This window comes from Rhincodon typus, chromosome 18, assembly GCF_021869965.1.
Source record: "Rhincodon typus isolate 14 chromosome 18, sRhiTyp1.1, whole genome shotgun sequence".
NCBI classification, from domain to species: domain Eukaryota; kingdom Metazoa; phylum Chordata; class Chondrichthyes; order Orectolobiformes; family Rhincodontidae; genus Rhincodon; species Rhincodon typus.
Window position 1 is genome coordinate 1119508 of NC_063349.1, and position 15902 is coordinate 1135409.

The window sequence follows — 15902 nt, forward strand, 5'->3', positions numbered from 1 at the left end:
CAGAGCAGACAGGGGTCACTCTGTACACGGGGTCAGTGCAGACAGGGGTCACTCTGTACACGGGGTCATTCTGTGCACTGGGTCAGTGCGGACAGGGGTCACTCTGTGCATGGGGTCAGTGTAGACATGAGTCAATCTGTATGCAGGGTAAGTTATCATAATATTTACTCTATCTGTGACCCACTAACTCACATCTTTCACTGGCACCCTGGTTTGCATCTTAGATACATAAAGGTCCTAAAATAGAAACAGATAGAAAAAAAGTCAATCAGAAAGCCTGTCAGATCTTTCCATCCCAGGTGAACAGCAAATGTTGCTGTTGTGTACAAAGGTTCACAGGATCAGTGTTTAAGCACAATACAATGTGGAGCTGGAGGAAAACAGCAGGCCTAGCAGCATCTGAGGAGCAAGAAAGTTGACGTTTCAGACCCGAAATATCAACTTTCCTGTTTCTCTGATGCTGCCTGGCCTGCTGTGTTCCTCTAGCTCCACACTGTGTTGTCTCTGACTCCAGTATCTGCAGTTCTTGCTATCTCTTAGTGTTTAAACACAGTCAGATAGGACAGGGGTAACTCTGGAAATGTGGTCAGCAAGGACAGGAGTCACTCAGTACATGGGGAAGTTGGAACAGGGCTCACTCTGTACACTGGCTCAGAGTGGACAGCGGTCACTCTGTACATGGAATCAGTGTGGACAGGGGTCACTATGTACATGGGGTCACTCTGTACACGAGGTCAGTGCAGACAGGGGTCGCTCTGTACACGGGTCAGTGTGGTTAGGGGTCACTCTGTATGCAGCGCAGGCTATTATAATATTTACTCTACCTATAACTCACTAACTTACATCTTTCACTGGCACTGTGGTTTGCAATTTATATACATAAAGGTCTTTAAATAGAAACTGACAGAAAGAAATCAATCAGAAAGCTTGTTGGATTTCTCTACCCCAGGTGAACAGCAAATGTCTCTGTTGTGTACAAAGGTTCGCAGGGTCAGTGAGAAAACAGAGTCAGTTAGGACAGGGGCACTATGTATACATGGACATTGCAGACAGGGCTCACTCTGTACGTGGCTCAGAGTGGATAGGGGTCACTGTACATAGGATCAGTGTGGACAGCGCTCACTCTGTACACAGAATCACATGCACACAGGGGCCATTCTGAACATGGAATCAGTGCAGAGATGGGTCACTCTGTACACTGGCTCAGTGTGGACAGGCATCACTCTACACACGGGGTCAGTGCAGACAGAGGTCACTCTGTACTCAGGGTCAGTGCGGACAGGAGTCACTCTGTACACGGGGTCAGTGCGGAGGGGGGTCACTCTGTACACGGGGTCAGTGCGGAGGGGGGTCACACTGTACTCAGGGTCAGTGTGGACAGGAGTCACACTGTACACAGGGTCAGTGCGGAGAGGGATCACTCTATACACCAGGATGTTATGGACAGTGTTCACTGTGTATACAGGGTTCGGTATGATTATATTTACTCTATCTGAAAACCACTAACACACATCTTTCACTGGCGCCCTAGTTTCCATCTTACATATATAATCTTACATACACCTTTATATATGTAAGATATGTAAGTATAAACAGACAGAAAGAAATCAACCAGAAATCCTGTTAGAGTTCTCTGTCCCATGTATACAACAACAGATTCATGAGAAATTGTGTAAACGGAGACAGTTAGAAAAGGGGTCACTATGTACACCAGGTCAGTATGTACAAGGGTCAGTGCGGGCAGCAGTCACTCTGCATGTGAGGTCAGTGTAGGAAGGTTTACTGTCTTCAGTAGGGTCTAACATACTCGCTTCTCTGACATCCTGGATTCTCTCCCTCGTTGTAAAACATCCTCAAATATAAAAGCAAATATATCAATAATTACCAGGAACATACTGTGCACTCTCTGGAATGGGAATCACTCTGTACAAGACACGTTCCTTTTCCACAACATATAATAGGTTGAGACACGGGTTGTAGACTTGCTTGCCAAGCCGGTGGGTTTGATTGCAGACGTTTTGTCACCATGTTACGTAACATCGTGAAGCTACACTGGAGGGCACTGACGATGATACCTAGCAGGGTGACGAAATGTCTGCAAGCAAACACACCAGCTCGGCGAGCACATCTACAACCTCATCCACAACCCGAGCTACAAATCTTCTCAAAAATTTTAAAGGTTGAGGTACCTTTGACAAATTGCACTGTTCTGTTTGCGATTCAAATGCAAATAATGTGGAGTAGTACATGGAGCTAAGGTTGTTCAGACTTTAGAGCTCAGATGCAGTTAGCTGCTCATGACAAAACACTGACAATTTCAGTGCGGAACAGGAGTCAGTCTCTATTATCAACAGGGGCTAACTTACTTGTTTCTCTGGCATCATCGTCTGTGTCCCTTGTTCTAAACTATCCTAAAATATACAAACACAGAAACATTTGCATTAAAAAATCCCAGGATCATAGTCTGCAGTCGCCTCTCAGAAAAGGATCCCCCACAGGTTCATTAACTATTTCTCCAGACTTGGATTGACACGTAGGATTCCGGTTAAAACGAGATCATTCTGTATGTACTTTGTAGTCTGCACAATGTTCACAACAGGCACAAGAGAAAAATGAGAAAGGGATCAGATATTGCAAAGTGTCAGAGGACACCATAGGCCACAGTGTACAGGTGTTCAGTGCAGACAGTGTCACTCTGTACACGGGTCCTCTGTACATGGGGTCAGTGAAGACAAGTGTCACACTGTACACGGGCTCAGTGCGGACAGGGGTCACTCTGTACACTAGATTAGGCCGGACGGGGTCACCCTATACATGGGGTCAGTGAAGATAGGGTTCACTCTATGCATGTGCTCAGTGTGGACAGGGCTCACACTCTACAGCAGGCAGTGCGGACAGGGGTCACTCTACACGGAGTGAGTGAGGATAGCAGTCACTCTATACACAGGCTCAATGTGGACAGGGGTCACTCTGTACGTGGGCTCGCTGCAGACCAGGGTCTCTCTGTACGTGGGCTCGATGCCCACCGGGGTCTCTCTGTACGCGGGCTCGCTGCCCACCGCGGTCTCTCTGTACGCGGGCTCGCTGCCCACCGCGGTCTCTCTGTACACGGGGTCAGTGCGGACAGGGGTCAATGTAAGCGGGGTCAGTGCGGACAGCAGCCACTCTGCATGTTGGGCCAGTGTGGACAGGGGTCACTCTTTACATGAGATTATTGCTGATAGAGGTCACTTCGTACACGGGTTCAGTGGGGTCAGCAATAAGTGTGTATACAAATTCTGTAGATGTGAAGGTTATATGTATCTTGGGGAAGCACTAACTCACTTGCTTTCCTGGCAGCCTGGTTAGTTTCTCAGGAGATGCCTAAAATAGAAGACAAAAGAAAACACCGCATAAAAATATCTCATCACCCTGTGATGCTTATCAGAGTTTGTACCAGGATACTGGACAGCAGGATCTGGGACAGTAAAATCAATAAATCTGGGCAGTGTGATCCATAACCTCAGACAGCGAGGTCACTAACCCAGGGCAGAGAGATTAATAACCTGGGACAGTGAGCTCGATATCCCAGGACAGGGAACAGTATAACCCAGGACAGTGAGACTGATATTCCAGGACAGGGGGCAGGGTAACCCTGGACAGTGAGTTTTACATCCTGGGTCAGGGAGCAGGATAACTAGGGACAGTGAGCACAATATCATGGAACAAAGAGCAGGATAATCTGGAACAGAGAGCAGGAGAGCATGAGAGAATGAGCCTGACATCGCAGGATAGGGAGCAGTGTAGTCCTGGATGGTGAGCTCCATATCTCGGGAAAGGGAGCACGATAACCCATGACAGTGAGATCAAAGAGCCTAGACAGTGATCTTGTTAAAGCCTCCTTAATCTCCTGAGACCCCTTGATTTCACTGAAAGAATCCTGTCCGACCCAAGCCAAACTCACTGAAATTCTCCGGATGAGAAAGGGAAAGAGAAAAGGAAAGGAAAGACCCTTCAGCTCCTTCAGCCTGAATGGCTGATTGTTTTGAATGTTGCAAGGTACATTTGTATTTTTGCTTGTGAAACAGTGGGTTAGTCCAGGATTGTGAAGGGGGAGTGGGGTTAGTCCAGGATTGTGAAGGGGGAGTGGGGTTAGTCCAGGATTGTGAAGGGGGAGTGGGGTTAGTCCAGGATTGTGAGGATTTTGGGGGTATATTAAATAGTGGCATCTCCTGAACAATCAATTACATTGGTGTTCTGGAGCAGGAGGAGCCCCTTGAGAACAGGGCTGATTGTAAAGTAACTCTATCTGCTCTACACTGTCATACTGCCCCTGTTTCCCAGACTATGCCCGAGACAAGATTTACACCGCCACACTCTAGAGACAAAATTCCCTGAGGCCCTATTCATTATGGCTGGCGACTTCAACCAAGCCAAACTCAAGCAAGTGATGCCAAAATACCACTAACACATGTCCTGCCCCACTAGAGGACCAAACGTCCTGGACCACAGCTACACAACCATCAAAGATGCCCACCGCCCACACTTCAAAAAATCTGACCACAGTGCTGTGTTCCTGTTCCCAGCTTACAAGCAGAAGCTGAAATGGGAGAATCCTTCACAAAACAAAGTACAGTGCTGGTCTGAGACAGCAGAAGACCGCTTCTGGGACTGCTTAGACTTGGTGGACTGGACCATGTTCAAGTGTTCAGCGGAAATTCTAGATGAGTATGCCACCACCATCACAGTCATTATTAATAAATGTGTGGAGGACTGTGAACCAAAGAAGTCAATCCGAGTATTCCCCAACTGTAAACTTTGGATGAACCAGGAAATCCACTCCCTACTGAAGACCAGACATGCAGCATTCAAGTTGGGTGACCCAGACCAATACAGAAAATCCAAATATGACCTCCGCAAAGCCATCAGGGAGGCCACAGTACCGGACTAAGTTAGAGGCCCAGACCTACGAAACAGACTCCCGCCATCTATGGTAAGGCCTAAACGACATTATGGGATACAAAATGAAACCGTGTACGATAGCAGACAATGACACATCCCTCCCTGACCTGCTCAATGCTTTCTATGGTTGTTTTGAGCAGAATACCACCGGCGTGGTGATGCCTGCCCTGACAGCCCCAAACACACCTGTTCCCCCTCTCACTGCTTCAGAAATCAGATCAGTCTCCCTGGGAGTCAACCCAGGGAAAGCAGCGGGCCTGGACGGTGTCCCCGGCCGAGCACTCAGATCCTGTGTGGACCAACTGGTAGAGGTATTCACCAACATCTTCAACCTCTCCCTCCTACAAGCCGAAGTCCCCACCTGCTTCAAGAAGACCACCATCGTCCCCGTACCCGAGAAAACACATGTAGTGTGCCTTAGTGACTACCACCCAATAGCTCTGACTTCAATAAGCATGAAGTGATTTAAGAGGCTGGTCATGGCCCACATCAACTCCAGTCTCCCAATGTGCCTTGATCCCCTACAGTTTACCTTACGACATAACAGATCCACAGAGGATGCCATATCCATATCCTAGCCCTGCACTCATTCCTGGAACATCTAGATAACAAAGACATACTCCTGCTCATTGACTACAGCTCCGCCTTCAGACTGATCTCAAAACTGCCTGACCTTGCTCTCGGTCCACCTTCTGCAACTGGATCCTCAGCTTTCTGACCCATAGGCCACAATCAGTGAGGATAGGTAACTGAATCTCCTCCACAGTAACACTCAACACTGAAGCTCCCCCAAGGATGCGTCCTCAGGCCCCTGCTGTACTCCCTGTACACCTATGACTGTGTTGCCAAATTCTAAATGAACACCATCTACAAGTTCGCTGACAACACCACCATAGTGGGACGGATATCTAACAATGGCGAGTAAAAATACAGCAGGGAGATAGAGGGCTTGGTGATGTGGTGCAATGAAAACAATCTGTCTCTCAACATTAGCAAAACTAAAGAACTGATCATCGACTTCAGAAAGAAGAGAGAGGAACATGCCCCCTTCTACATCAACGGAACTGAGGCTGAGAGGGTGAAGAGCATCAAGTTCCTCAGCGTGATGATAACTGATGACCTGTCCTGGACTTCCCACATAGATGCAACAGTCAAGAAGGCACAACAACGACTCTTCTTCCTCAGGCGGCTCAGGAAATTTGGCACGTCCATAAGGTCCCTCACCAACTTCTACAGATGCACCAATGAAAGGATTCTGTTCGGGTGCATCATGGCCTGGTATGGCAACTGCTCTGCCCAGGACTGTAAGAAACTATAGACCATCACGGAAGCCAACCTTCCATCCATGGATTCTATTTACATGACTCGCAGTGCGGAAAGGAGGCCAACATCATCAAAAATCCATCACACCCTGGTAATGACCTCCTACAACCTCTTCCATCAGGCAGAAGATACAGAAGCCTGAACACATGCACAAGCAGGTTCAGGAACAGCTTCTTTCCAGCCATTACCAAACTGTTGAATGGACTCTAGCCTCAAATAACGTAGCCTGCAATATAACCTGCATGCCTCTAAGTTTTTTTTGATCTATAAATCCTTTGCTTGCTATGATCTGCCTGTACCGCTCGTAAACAAAGCTTTTCACTGTATTTTGGTACACATGACAATTAAAAAAAAAGTCAAAATCAGATCTTTGGTTAACAAAAATCCATCCAGCTGAGTTTCAAAGTTAACATTTGACTCAGCATAACTACTGTGTAATGACATTTACTGGCTTTGTTTGAAATGTTGTTTAGTTTCAGTGTTCAGTCACTCCTTATTTGTACAACCCAGTAATCCCTCAAAACCTGACGTTAAACTGACAGCTCTATAATTTCCTAGACTCCCTCTGTCACCTTTCTGCAATTAGAGAGTGATTTTATAACATGCCATTCTGGAGGGACAGTTCCTGAATCAAGAGAACGGTGGAATATTACTGTTCAAGGCAGTGTAATATGCTCATTTTAAATGCGTGTAACTCTGGGAATGGAAACTACGTGGTCCTAGCACAAATCACTCATTTGTGCCATTATTTTCACTGTTCCTGTTACTTTCCTTATTTCCCTGACTCAATATTTTGTTTCCTTGAGGGGTGAATGGAATTTTGGTTTCTTTTTTTTCCGTAAATACTGCTGTAAAATAATTACTAAACATTTCCATCATGTCAATACATTGAAACATTAGCATTAGCATCAGCTCTTTCTCAAACAGATATAAAAAGGTGTTTGTGTTGATTTTGAGTTCCTTTGCAAGTTTGTTCTCACAGTCCTTTATATAACACTTACCATAGGTTTTGTCTCCTTTCTGTGTTCTCCCAGCTGTTGGGACAATGTGCTATTCCTTGCATTCTCTGTAATTTTTCTTTAAGTTTGCTTCTAACCTCTTTAGCTGTATGTGGCTGCGTTTTCTTTTGGAAGTAGAGTTCTTGTCCTTCGGGGACATAAACTGGTGGGGTTTGTGTCACATTCCAGAACATTTTTTGAAAACCTTTCTTTCACATTTTATTCCACTGGACTGCACAGTAGACAGATAAGGCACAGTCTTTCCTTCATCTTATTGGAAAGCAACATTACCTTAATCTGGAACAGAGAGCTGTTTTGAGTTTGCCCCTCTCAAACCTTACGTTGAATTTGATCAAATTATGATTGTTTAATGAGTGTTCATACACCATTATAGAATCATCAAATTTTACAGTACAGGAGGCTATTCATCCCATCGTCTCTATACCAGCTCCTGAAAGAGCTACCCAGCTAGTCCCATTCTCTAGCCCTATCTCCATAGCCCTCTAACTTCATCCCTTTCAAATATATATCCAGCTCTCTCTTGAAATCTCAGCGGAATCTGTCTCTACACTCTCCCAGGCAGCACATTGCATATCCTAACAAACCTGAGTAAAGAAGTTTCTCCTCAACTCACTCCCAGCTGTTGCTGACAATTTTGAAATTGTGACCCCTAGTTACTGACATGCCAACTCGTGGAAACAGAATACCCTTCTTTTACCCTGTCAAAATTGTTCATAATTTTGAACATCTCAATAAGGTCACCTCTTAATCTTTTCTGCTCCAAAGGCTTACAACTCATTGTAAATTTTTAAGATGTTCCCAGGAATGAGATGACTTATAAAATTCATATGGTTACATGGTGGTTACAAAAGTTTGAAGAACAGCTCTATGACTTTATGTCTAAGTGTTTTTATAAATGGCTAATCACTTTAAAAACAGGCGGGAATTATCACCACGTAATGAAAGATCATATTAGAGTAGCATTTTCACACACAGGACTTCTGCAGCAAGGAACCTTTACCAGAGGAAGACACCAAGACAAGTGACCGTGTGAAACCATGAACACCAAGAGGGTCATCCAAGACTATGCAGGTAACACTCTGACCCTCAGTTCAGAACATTGTGGGTTCAAATCACATTCCAAGGATTTGAACAATATTCCAGCGAAATGTAAAACTGAGGGCTGGTCCCACCCTCAGATGAATGTAAAAATACCCGTGGCACAATAACAACAAACAGCGGAGAAGTTCCATCTCCCTGGTGACTTTGGTGATCTTTATGAGCCATATCAATAAAAAGACTAAGATAGATTTTTAATCTTACCGAGTTTTGCGAATCAGTTGGGATCAAATGACTGCCAGAGTTCCCTGAAAAACTCCCTTTTACTTGGAGTACAGACAATCTAAATCAGCATTTGAAAATAAGATATTATAGAACACCAGGGAAGGGGGATAGAGAGCTTCCAACTCTGAAACAGATTGGACCACCAACACGGTGACAGACTGACGGCTGTGAATGGTTAACTCGTCCAAACCAGCAACAAACAAAATCTGTCAAACAAGAAAGCTGTCCAGCAACCATCAATAACACAAACCGATAGATCCAGAGCTGGAGGCAGTGATACCACTGGATCACACAGAGGAGAAGGACAAGTAAACAAGAATGATCACAACGGGGAGTGGACAGGAAGGAGCACAGTGGGGGAGCTGCAGATCCGTGGGCTGGTTGTCAATTTCCTTCTATGTCTGTCTCTTTCATTGTTATAAACTCCTCTTTAATCTGATGTCATCCACAACAATTGCACAATGAGACTTTGGGAGAAAATAAAAGTCAGTCTTTATTGACCATTATCTCCTGGTTGAATTAATTATCTCCTGTTTCTTTCATTTTGATCAAATAGCAACAATCACTCATTGACTGCTCCGGTTCCACTCCCTGCAAGCTCAGGTACCCCAAGCTGCTTACCTTAGGCCCCCTCTTGCGAGTGATGGACTGTCCCAGTCTGCTGAGGAAGGAGATCGGCGACTTTGTAGCACTCACAATGTTTGATTTATCATGAAAACTGAGTAGATATTCTGTGAAAAAGAAAAGGCCAGAAATAAATTGAACTGTGTACTGCTATGAAGGCTAGCGATTGCAGATACTGAAGAGAGGAAATCTCTAAGTAGATCACAACCATTATCACACAATAAGTAACATTATGATAGTAAATTTTCTCATTCACAACTCCCTGTCATAACAAAGACTGCATAGATATTAATTAAAGATCCAAAGTAAATAAAATCTCTGCTTTCTGTTGTCAGCCAATTTTTTATCCAGCAACTTGCTCCCTCTTCATCAAATGGGTTTCAAAGTCTAATATGTAGTATTCACCAAATTGTTTTTGAAAGTTTACATAGAAAGCATCAGTTTCCTTCATTAAAGAATATAATTTTGACTTTCATAAATCCATTTTGTCTTTCATTTATTCACTTATTTTACTATCGGACAATTAAGTTTATTGTTTATAAACGCAATATAGATGCATTGATATTATTGTAATTTATGATACAATAATATGATACAATGGGTCATATTGGTACTGTTATCAGTGGAGTAGTAGGACAAGGTGGAGATCAGTGTGCTCCTCCAATCTCAGAAGTAGCAATAGTTCCAGGGAAAGAGGGGGAGTGACCAGCATGTGAACAGTCATTGAAACAGTCCAAGACCCATTGCGCTTGAAAACATTTCAAGGCCCAGTCACTAAACATGAAGCTTCTTTGTCGCTTGTAAAGTTTTAATGGATTTTGATGACGCTACTTGTTGCTAATATTGGGGACGAGGGAAGAATTGCTGAGAAAGTTGTGGGATCCTTCTCTCAAAATTGTTGTTTGATGTATGATCATCATTTGTCAGTTCCCCATATTTGTCTCATGGTACATTTGGGATGTTAGAATATGAATCATATCTATCTTTGAATGGTCTAAAGCTTGTTTGTCAATAAGCTTTACATGTCTGCATAAGTACTATTTGCAATAAATCAGTTATTCTTCATTGACTAAAGATGTCTTACTAACTTGTTTTTAATACTAACAAAGATAGAGTCTGAGACACACGTAAGTAATCACATCATCACCCTGGATATATTTATAATTTGTTGTGTCAGTGGAGAAGTGAAATAGGGAAAGAATCATTACTCTCTTTGACCTCAGTCGGGACATTTCTGAGATGGGCAAATGGATCTAATGCTGCCAGCTGCCAGTGCTCATGGAGACTAAACACTGCAGTGTACACTGATACTGTCTTCGGCTGCCAGTGCTCACTGAGACAGAAAACTGTGGAATATACCAACATTGTCTTCGACTGGCAGTGCTCACTGAGATTGAACACTAGTATAAAATTACACTGTCCCCAGTTGCCAGTGCTCACTGAGACTAAACACACCAGTATACACTGACACTGTCCCTAGCTGCCAGTGCTCACTGAGACTAAACTTTGCAGCAAGGAGGTGATGGCTTAGTAGTATTTTCACTAGACTGTTCATGCAGAAACCCAACTAATGTTCTTTGGACCTGGGTTCAAATCACACCAAGGCACATGGTGGAATTTGAATTCAGTGAAAAGATAATATTTGGTATTAAGAATCTACTGATGACTATGAAACCATTGTTGATTTTTGAAAAACTTATCTGGTTCACTGACGTCCTTCAGGGAAGAAAATCTGCCAACCTCACCTGGTCCGGCCTACATGTGAATCCAGACCCACAGCAATGTGGTTGACTGTTAACTGCCCTTTGAAATGGACTAGCAAGCCACTCAGTTCTATCAATCTCCACAAAGCCTCAAAGAAATGAAAGCGGATGGACCAGCTGGTATTGACCTAGGCATGGGAAATGACAAATGCAGAAACAGCCCTATCAACCCTGCAAAATCCTCCTCACTAACATCTGGGGGCTGGAGGTCAAGCAACAGCCTGACACAGACAATGTCCCAGACACCACCTTCACCGTCCCTGGATATGTCCTATCCCACTGGCAGGACTGACCCAGCAGAAGTGGTGGCACAGTGGTATACAGTTGGCAGGGAATTGCCCTGGGAGTTCTCACCATTGACTCCGGACCCCATTAAGTTTCATGGCTTCAGGTTAAGCATGGGCAAAGAAACCTCCTGCTGGTTAACACATACCGTCCTCCCTTCCTCTTATCATAACATTCAAGGATATGAGACAAGTGCAGGAAATTGGGATTAGCGAGCCTTTAGTTCTAGTTATAATCAATGCAGACTCAATGGGCCGGAGGCTTTTTCTGCACTGCATGACTCTATGACTCCGCTGATGCATCAGTGTTCCTCCATGTTGAACAACACTTGGAGGAAACATTGATGGTGGCAAGGCACAAAATGTACTCTGGGTGGGGGATTTCAATGTCCATAACCAAGAGTGGCTCAGCAGCAGTACTACCGATCAAGCTGGTCGCGTCCTAAAGGGCATAGCTTCTAGACGGGGTCTGAAGTAGGTAGTGCGGGAAACCAATTAGAGGGAAAAACATGCTTGACCTCATCCTCAGCAATCTGTCAGTGCTCACCAAGACAGAAATCTGCAGAACACACAGACACTGTGTCCAGCTGCCATTGCTCATTGAGACTGAACAATGAAGGGTACACTGACATTGGCTTCAGCTGCCAGTGCTCACTGAGACATAACACTACATTTACACTGACACTGTCTCCAGCTGCCGGTATTCACTGTGACAGAACACTCTTGTATAAACTGACACAGTCTCCAGCTGCCAGTGCCGAGACTGAACACTGCATAGTGATAGTGACCACAATTCGGTTACGTTTACTTTAGCGATGGAAAGGGATAGGTATATACTGCAGGGCAAGAGTTATAGCTGGGAGAAAGGCAATTATGAGGCGATTAGGCAAGATTTAGGATGCATAGGATGGAGAAGGAAACTGCAGGGGCTGGGCACAATTGAAATGTGGAGCTTGTTCAAGGAACAGCTACTGCGTGTCCTTGAGAAGTATATACCTGTCAGGCAGGGAGGAAGTGGTCGAGCGAGGGAACCGTGGTTTACTAAAGAAGTTGAATCTCTTGTCAAGAGGAAGAAGGAGGCTTATGTAGAGATGAGGCGTGAAGGCTCAGTTAGGGCACTTGAGAGTTACAAGTTAGCCAGGAAGGGCCTAAAGAGAGAGCTAAGAAGAGCCAGGAGGGGACATGAGAAGTCTTTAGCAGGTAGGATCAAGGAAAACCCTAAAGCTTTCTATAGGTATGTCAGGAATAAAAGAATGACTAGAGTAAGATTAGGGCCGGTCAAGGACAGTAGTGGGAAGTTGTGCGTGGAGTCCGAAGAGATAGGAGAGGTGCTAAATGAATATTTTTCGTCAGTATTCACACAGGAAAAAGACAATGTTGTCGAGGAGAATACTGAGATACAGTCTATTAGACTAGACGGGATTGAGGTTCATAAGGAGGAGGTGTTAGCAATTTTGGAAGGTGTGAAAATAGATAAGTCCCCTGGGCCGGATGGGATTTATCCTAGGATTCTCTGGGAAGCTAGAGAGGAGATTGCAGAGCCTTTGGCTTTGATCTTTATGTCGTCATTGTCTTCAGGAATAGTGCCAGAAGACTGGAGACTAGCAAATGTTGTCCCCTTGTTCAAGGAGGGGAGTAGAGACAACTCTGGTAATTATAGACCAGTGAGCCTTACTTCGGTTGTGGGTAAAGTGTTGGAAAGGATTATAAGAGATAGGATTTATAATCATCTGGAAAGGAATAATTTGATTAGGGATAGTCAACACGGTTTTGTGAAGGGTAGGTCGTGCCTCACAAACCTTATTGAGTTCTTTGAGAAGGTGACCAAACAGGTGGATGAGGGTAAAGCAGTTGATGTGGTGTATATGGATTTCAGTAAAGCGTTTGATAAGGTTCCCCAAGGTAGGCTATTGCAGAAAATACGGAGGCTTGGGATTGAGGGTGATTTAGCGGTTTGGATCAGAAATTGGCTAGCTGTAAGAAGACAGAGGGTGGTGGTTGATGGAAAATGTTCAACCTGGAGTTCAGTTACTAGTGGTGTACCACAAGGATCTGTTTTGGGGCCACTGCTGTTTGTCATTTATATAAATGACCTGGATGAGGACGTAGAAGGATGGGTTAGTAAATTTGCGGATGACACCAAAGTCGGTGGAGTTGTGGATAGTGCGGAAGGATGTTGCAGGTTACAGAGGGACATAGATATGCTGCAGAGCTGGGCTGAGAGGTGGCAAATGGAGTTTAATGCGGAAAAGTGTGAGGTGATTCACTTTGGAAGGAGTAACAGGAATACGGAGTACTGGGCTAATGTAAGATTCTTGGTCGTGTGGATGAGCAGAGAGATCTCGGTGTCCATGTGCATAGATCACTGAAAGTTGCCACCCAGGTTGATAGCGTTGTTAAGAAGGCGTACGGTATGTTAGGTTTTATTGTTTGAGGGATTGAGTTTCGAAGCCATGAGGTCATGTTGCAGCTGTACAAAACTCTGGTGCAGCCGCACTTGGAGTATTGCGTACAGTTCTGGTCACCGCATTATAGGAAGGATGTGGAAGCATTGGAAAGGGTGCAGAGGAGATTTACCAGAATGTTGCCTGGTATGGAGGGAAGGTCTTATGAGGAAAGGCTGAGGGTCTTGAGCCTGTTTTCGTTAGAGAGAAGAAGGTTAAGAGGTGACTTGATAGAGACATACAAGATGATCAGAGGATTAGATAGGGTGGACAGTGGGAGCCTTTTTCCTCGGATGGTGACGGCTAGCACGAGGGGACATAGCTTTAAATTGAGGGGTGATAGATATAGGACTGATGTCAGAGGTAGGTTCTGTACTCAGAGAGTAGTAAGGGCGTGGAATGCCCTGCCTGCAAATGTAGTAGACTCGCCAAATTTAAGGGCATTTAAATGGTCATTGGATAAACATATGGATGATAATGGAATAGTTTAGGTTAGATGGGCTTCAGATTGGTTTCACAGGTCAGCACAACATCGAGGGCCGAAGGGCCTGTACTGCGCTGTAATGTTCTATGTTCTATGTTCTATGTTCTATGCGGTATAAACAGACACTTTTTCCAGCACAATCGCATGAACTTTAAGGTAACTGTCTCCCCTGTCCTATAGCTTCTCACCCTCTGGAGCCGTGTCCTTGAGCATCTCGTAGAACTGTGATAGGTACATCACCATGCTCAGTTTGTCTGGTTCACCCACTGCTGCCATTTCTTTTCCTGTCATTACGGGGGAAATTCCAAACTCCCGCTCAGCAATGTCAAACGCCATCTGGTTATTGCTCTCCACATCCTTCTCATTCAGCTGATCAAAGTCTCTGCAGGTGAACAGGAAATAACATTCAGTTACATTCAATAAATACATTCAGCAGCATGAGGCCAATCTATTCAAAACAAGGAATCATTTTAACTTCCAACTACCAGTATTAGACTCTCCCAGTACTGCCAGTTCTAAAGCCTGGCAAGACAATTACTTTTGTCATGACAATTAGAGTTAATCCTCTATTTGCACTGTTAACTCAACTATGTTCTTGCAAATGGTTTGCATATTGAAAGAGCCTTCAGGTTTATTCTTTTCCTCCTATTTGCACAAACATTATTTGAGACGCACAGTTAAAATTTCTGTTTCTCACTGTCCCACACTGCTTGTCTTTATCTAATCGCTATGCTAGACAAGTATCTCGACATTTGGGAGTTATAGAATCATGGAGATCCACAGCACAGGAAAAGACCTTTCAGCTCATTGTATCAAAAACAACCACTTAATTATTCTAAACCCATTTTCCCGCACTTGGCCCAAAGTCTTGTATGCTTTGGCATCACAAGTGCACATCTACCTACATCTTAAATGTTATGCCTCTACCAACCTTACAAGCAGTTAGCTCCAGATTCACATCATCCACTGGATGAAAAGATTTTTTCTCACATCTCCTATAAACCTTCTGTCCCTTACCTTAAATCTGTGCCTCCTGGTCACTGGTCCCTCCATCAACGGGAAAAGTTTCTTCGTATCTACTCTATCTACGCCCCTCATAATTTTATTCATCTCAATCATACCCCTCTCAATCTCCTCTGCTCTAAGGAAAACAACCCCAGTCTGTTCAATCTCTCTTCATAACTGGAACTCGCAAACCCAGACAACATCCTCGTAAATCTCTTCTGTACCCTCTCTCGTGCTTTTACACACCTCCTATAATGTGGATTCCAAAACTGCACACAATACTCTAGCTGTGTCCTTATGGGGTTTTATACAATCCCAGCATCACCTCCCTGCACTTAAACTGTTTGCCTGGCCTAATAAAGGCAAGTATCCCAAATGCTTTTAACCACTTTTTCCAAAGGTCCTGATACCTTAAGAGACTGGTGCATATGCACATCAAGGTCCTGTGATCTGCGGTGCTTCCCAGGGTCCTACTGTTCATTATGTATTCCCTTGCCTTGTTTATCCTGCCCAAGTGCATTACATCATATTTATCCAGACTGAATTCCATTTGCCACTGACTGGCCTGTTTGACCAGGCCATCGATGATCTAAGGTTTTCCTCCTCAATTGTTACCACTCTTCCAGTTTTTGTATCATCTGCAAATTTACTGATCATTTATATAAACCACAAACAGCAAGGGCCCCAGAACA

The 15902-nt window shown here is 44.3% G+C and overlaps 1 protein-coding gene across 1 annotated transcript in view; it reads right to left on the bottom strand.

Annotated features, from left to right (window-relative positions):
* Positions 1–15902, bottom strand: part of mical3a (microtubule associated monooxygenase, calponin and LIM domain containing 3a) — a 385628-nt gene that overhangs the window by 180055 nt on the left and 189671 nt on the right. Inside the window, exons 13-14 of the mRNA XM_048607801.1 lie at positions 14394–14587; positions 9228–9337 (exon numbers count right to left, since the gene is read on the bottom strand). Coding sequence (XP_048463758.1) covers positions 9228–9337; positions 14394–14587 — 304 coding nt within the window. The remainder of the gene's footprint in view (positions 1–9227; positions 9338–14393; positions 14588–15902) is intronic.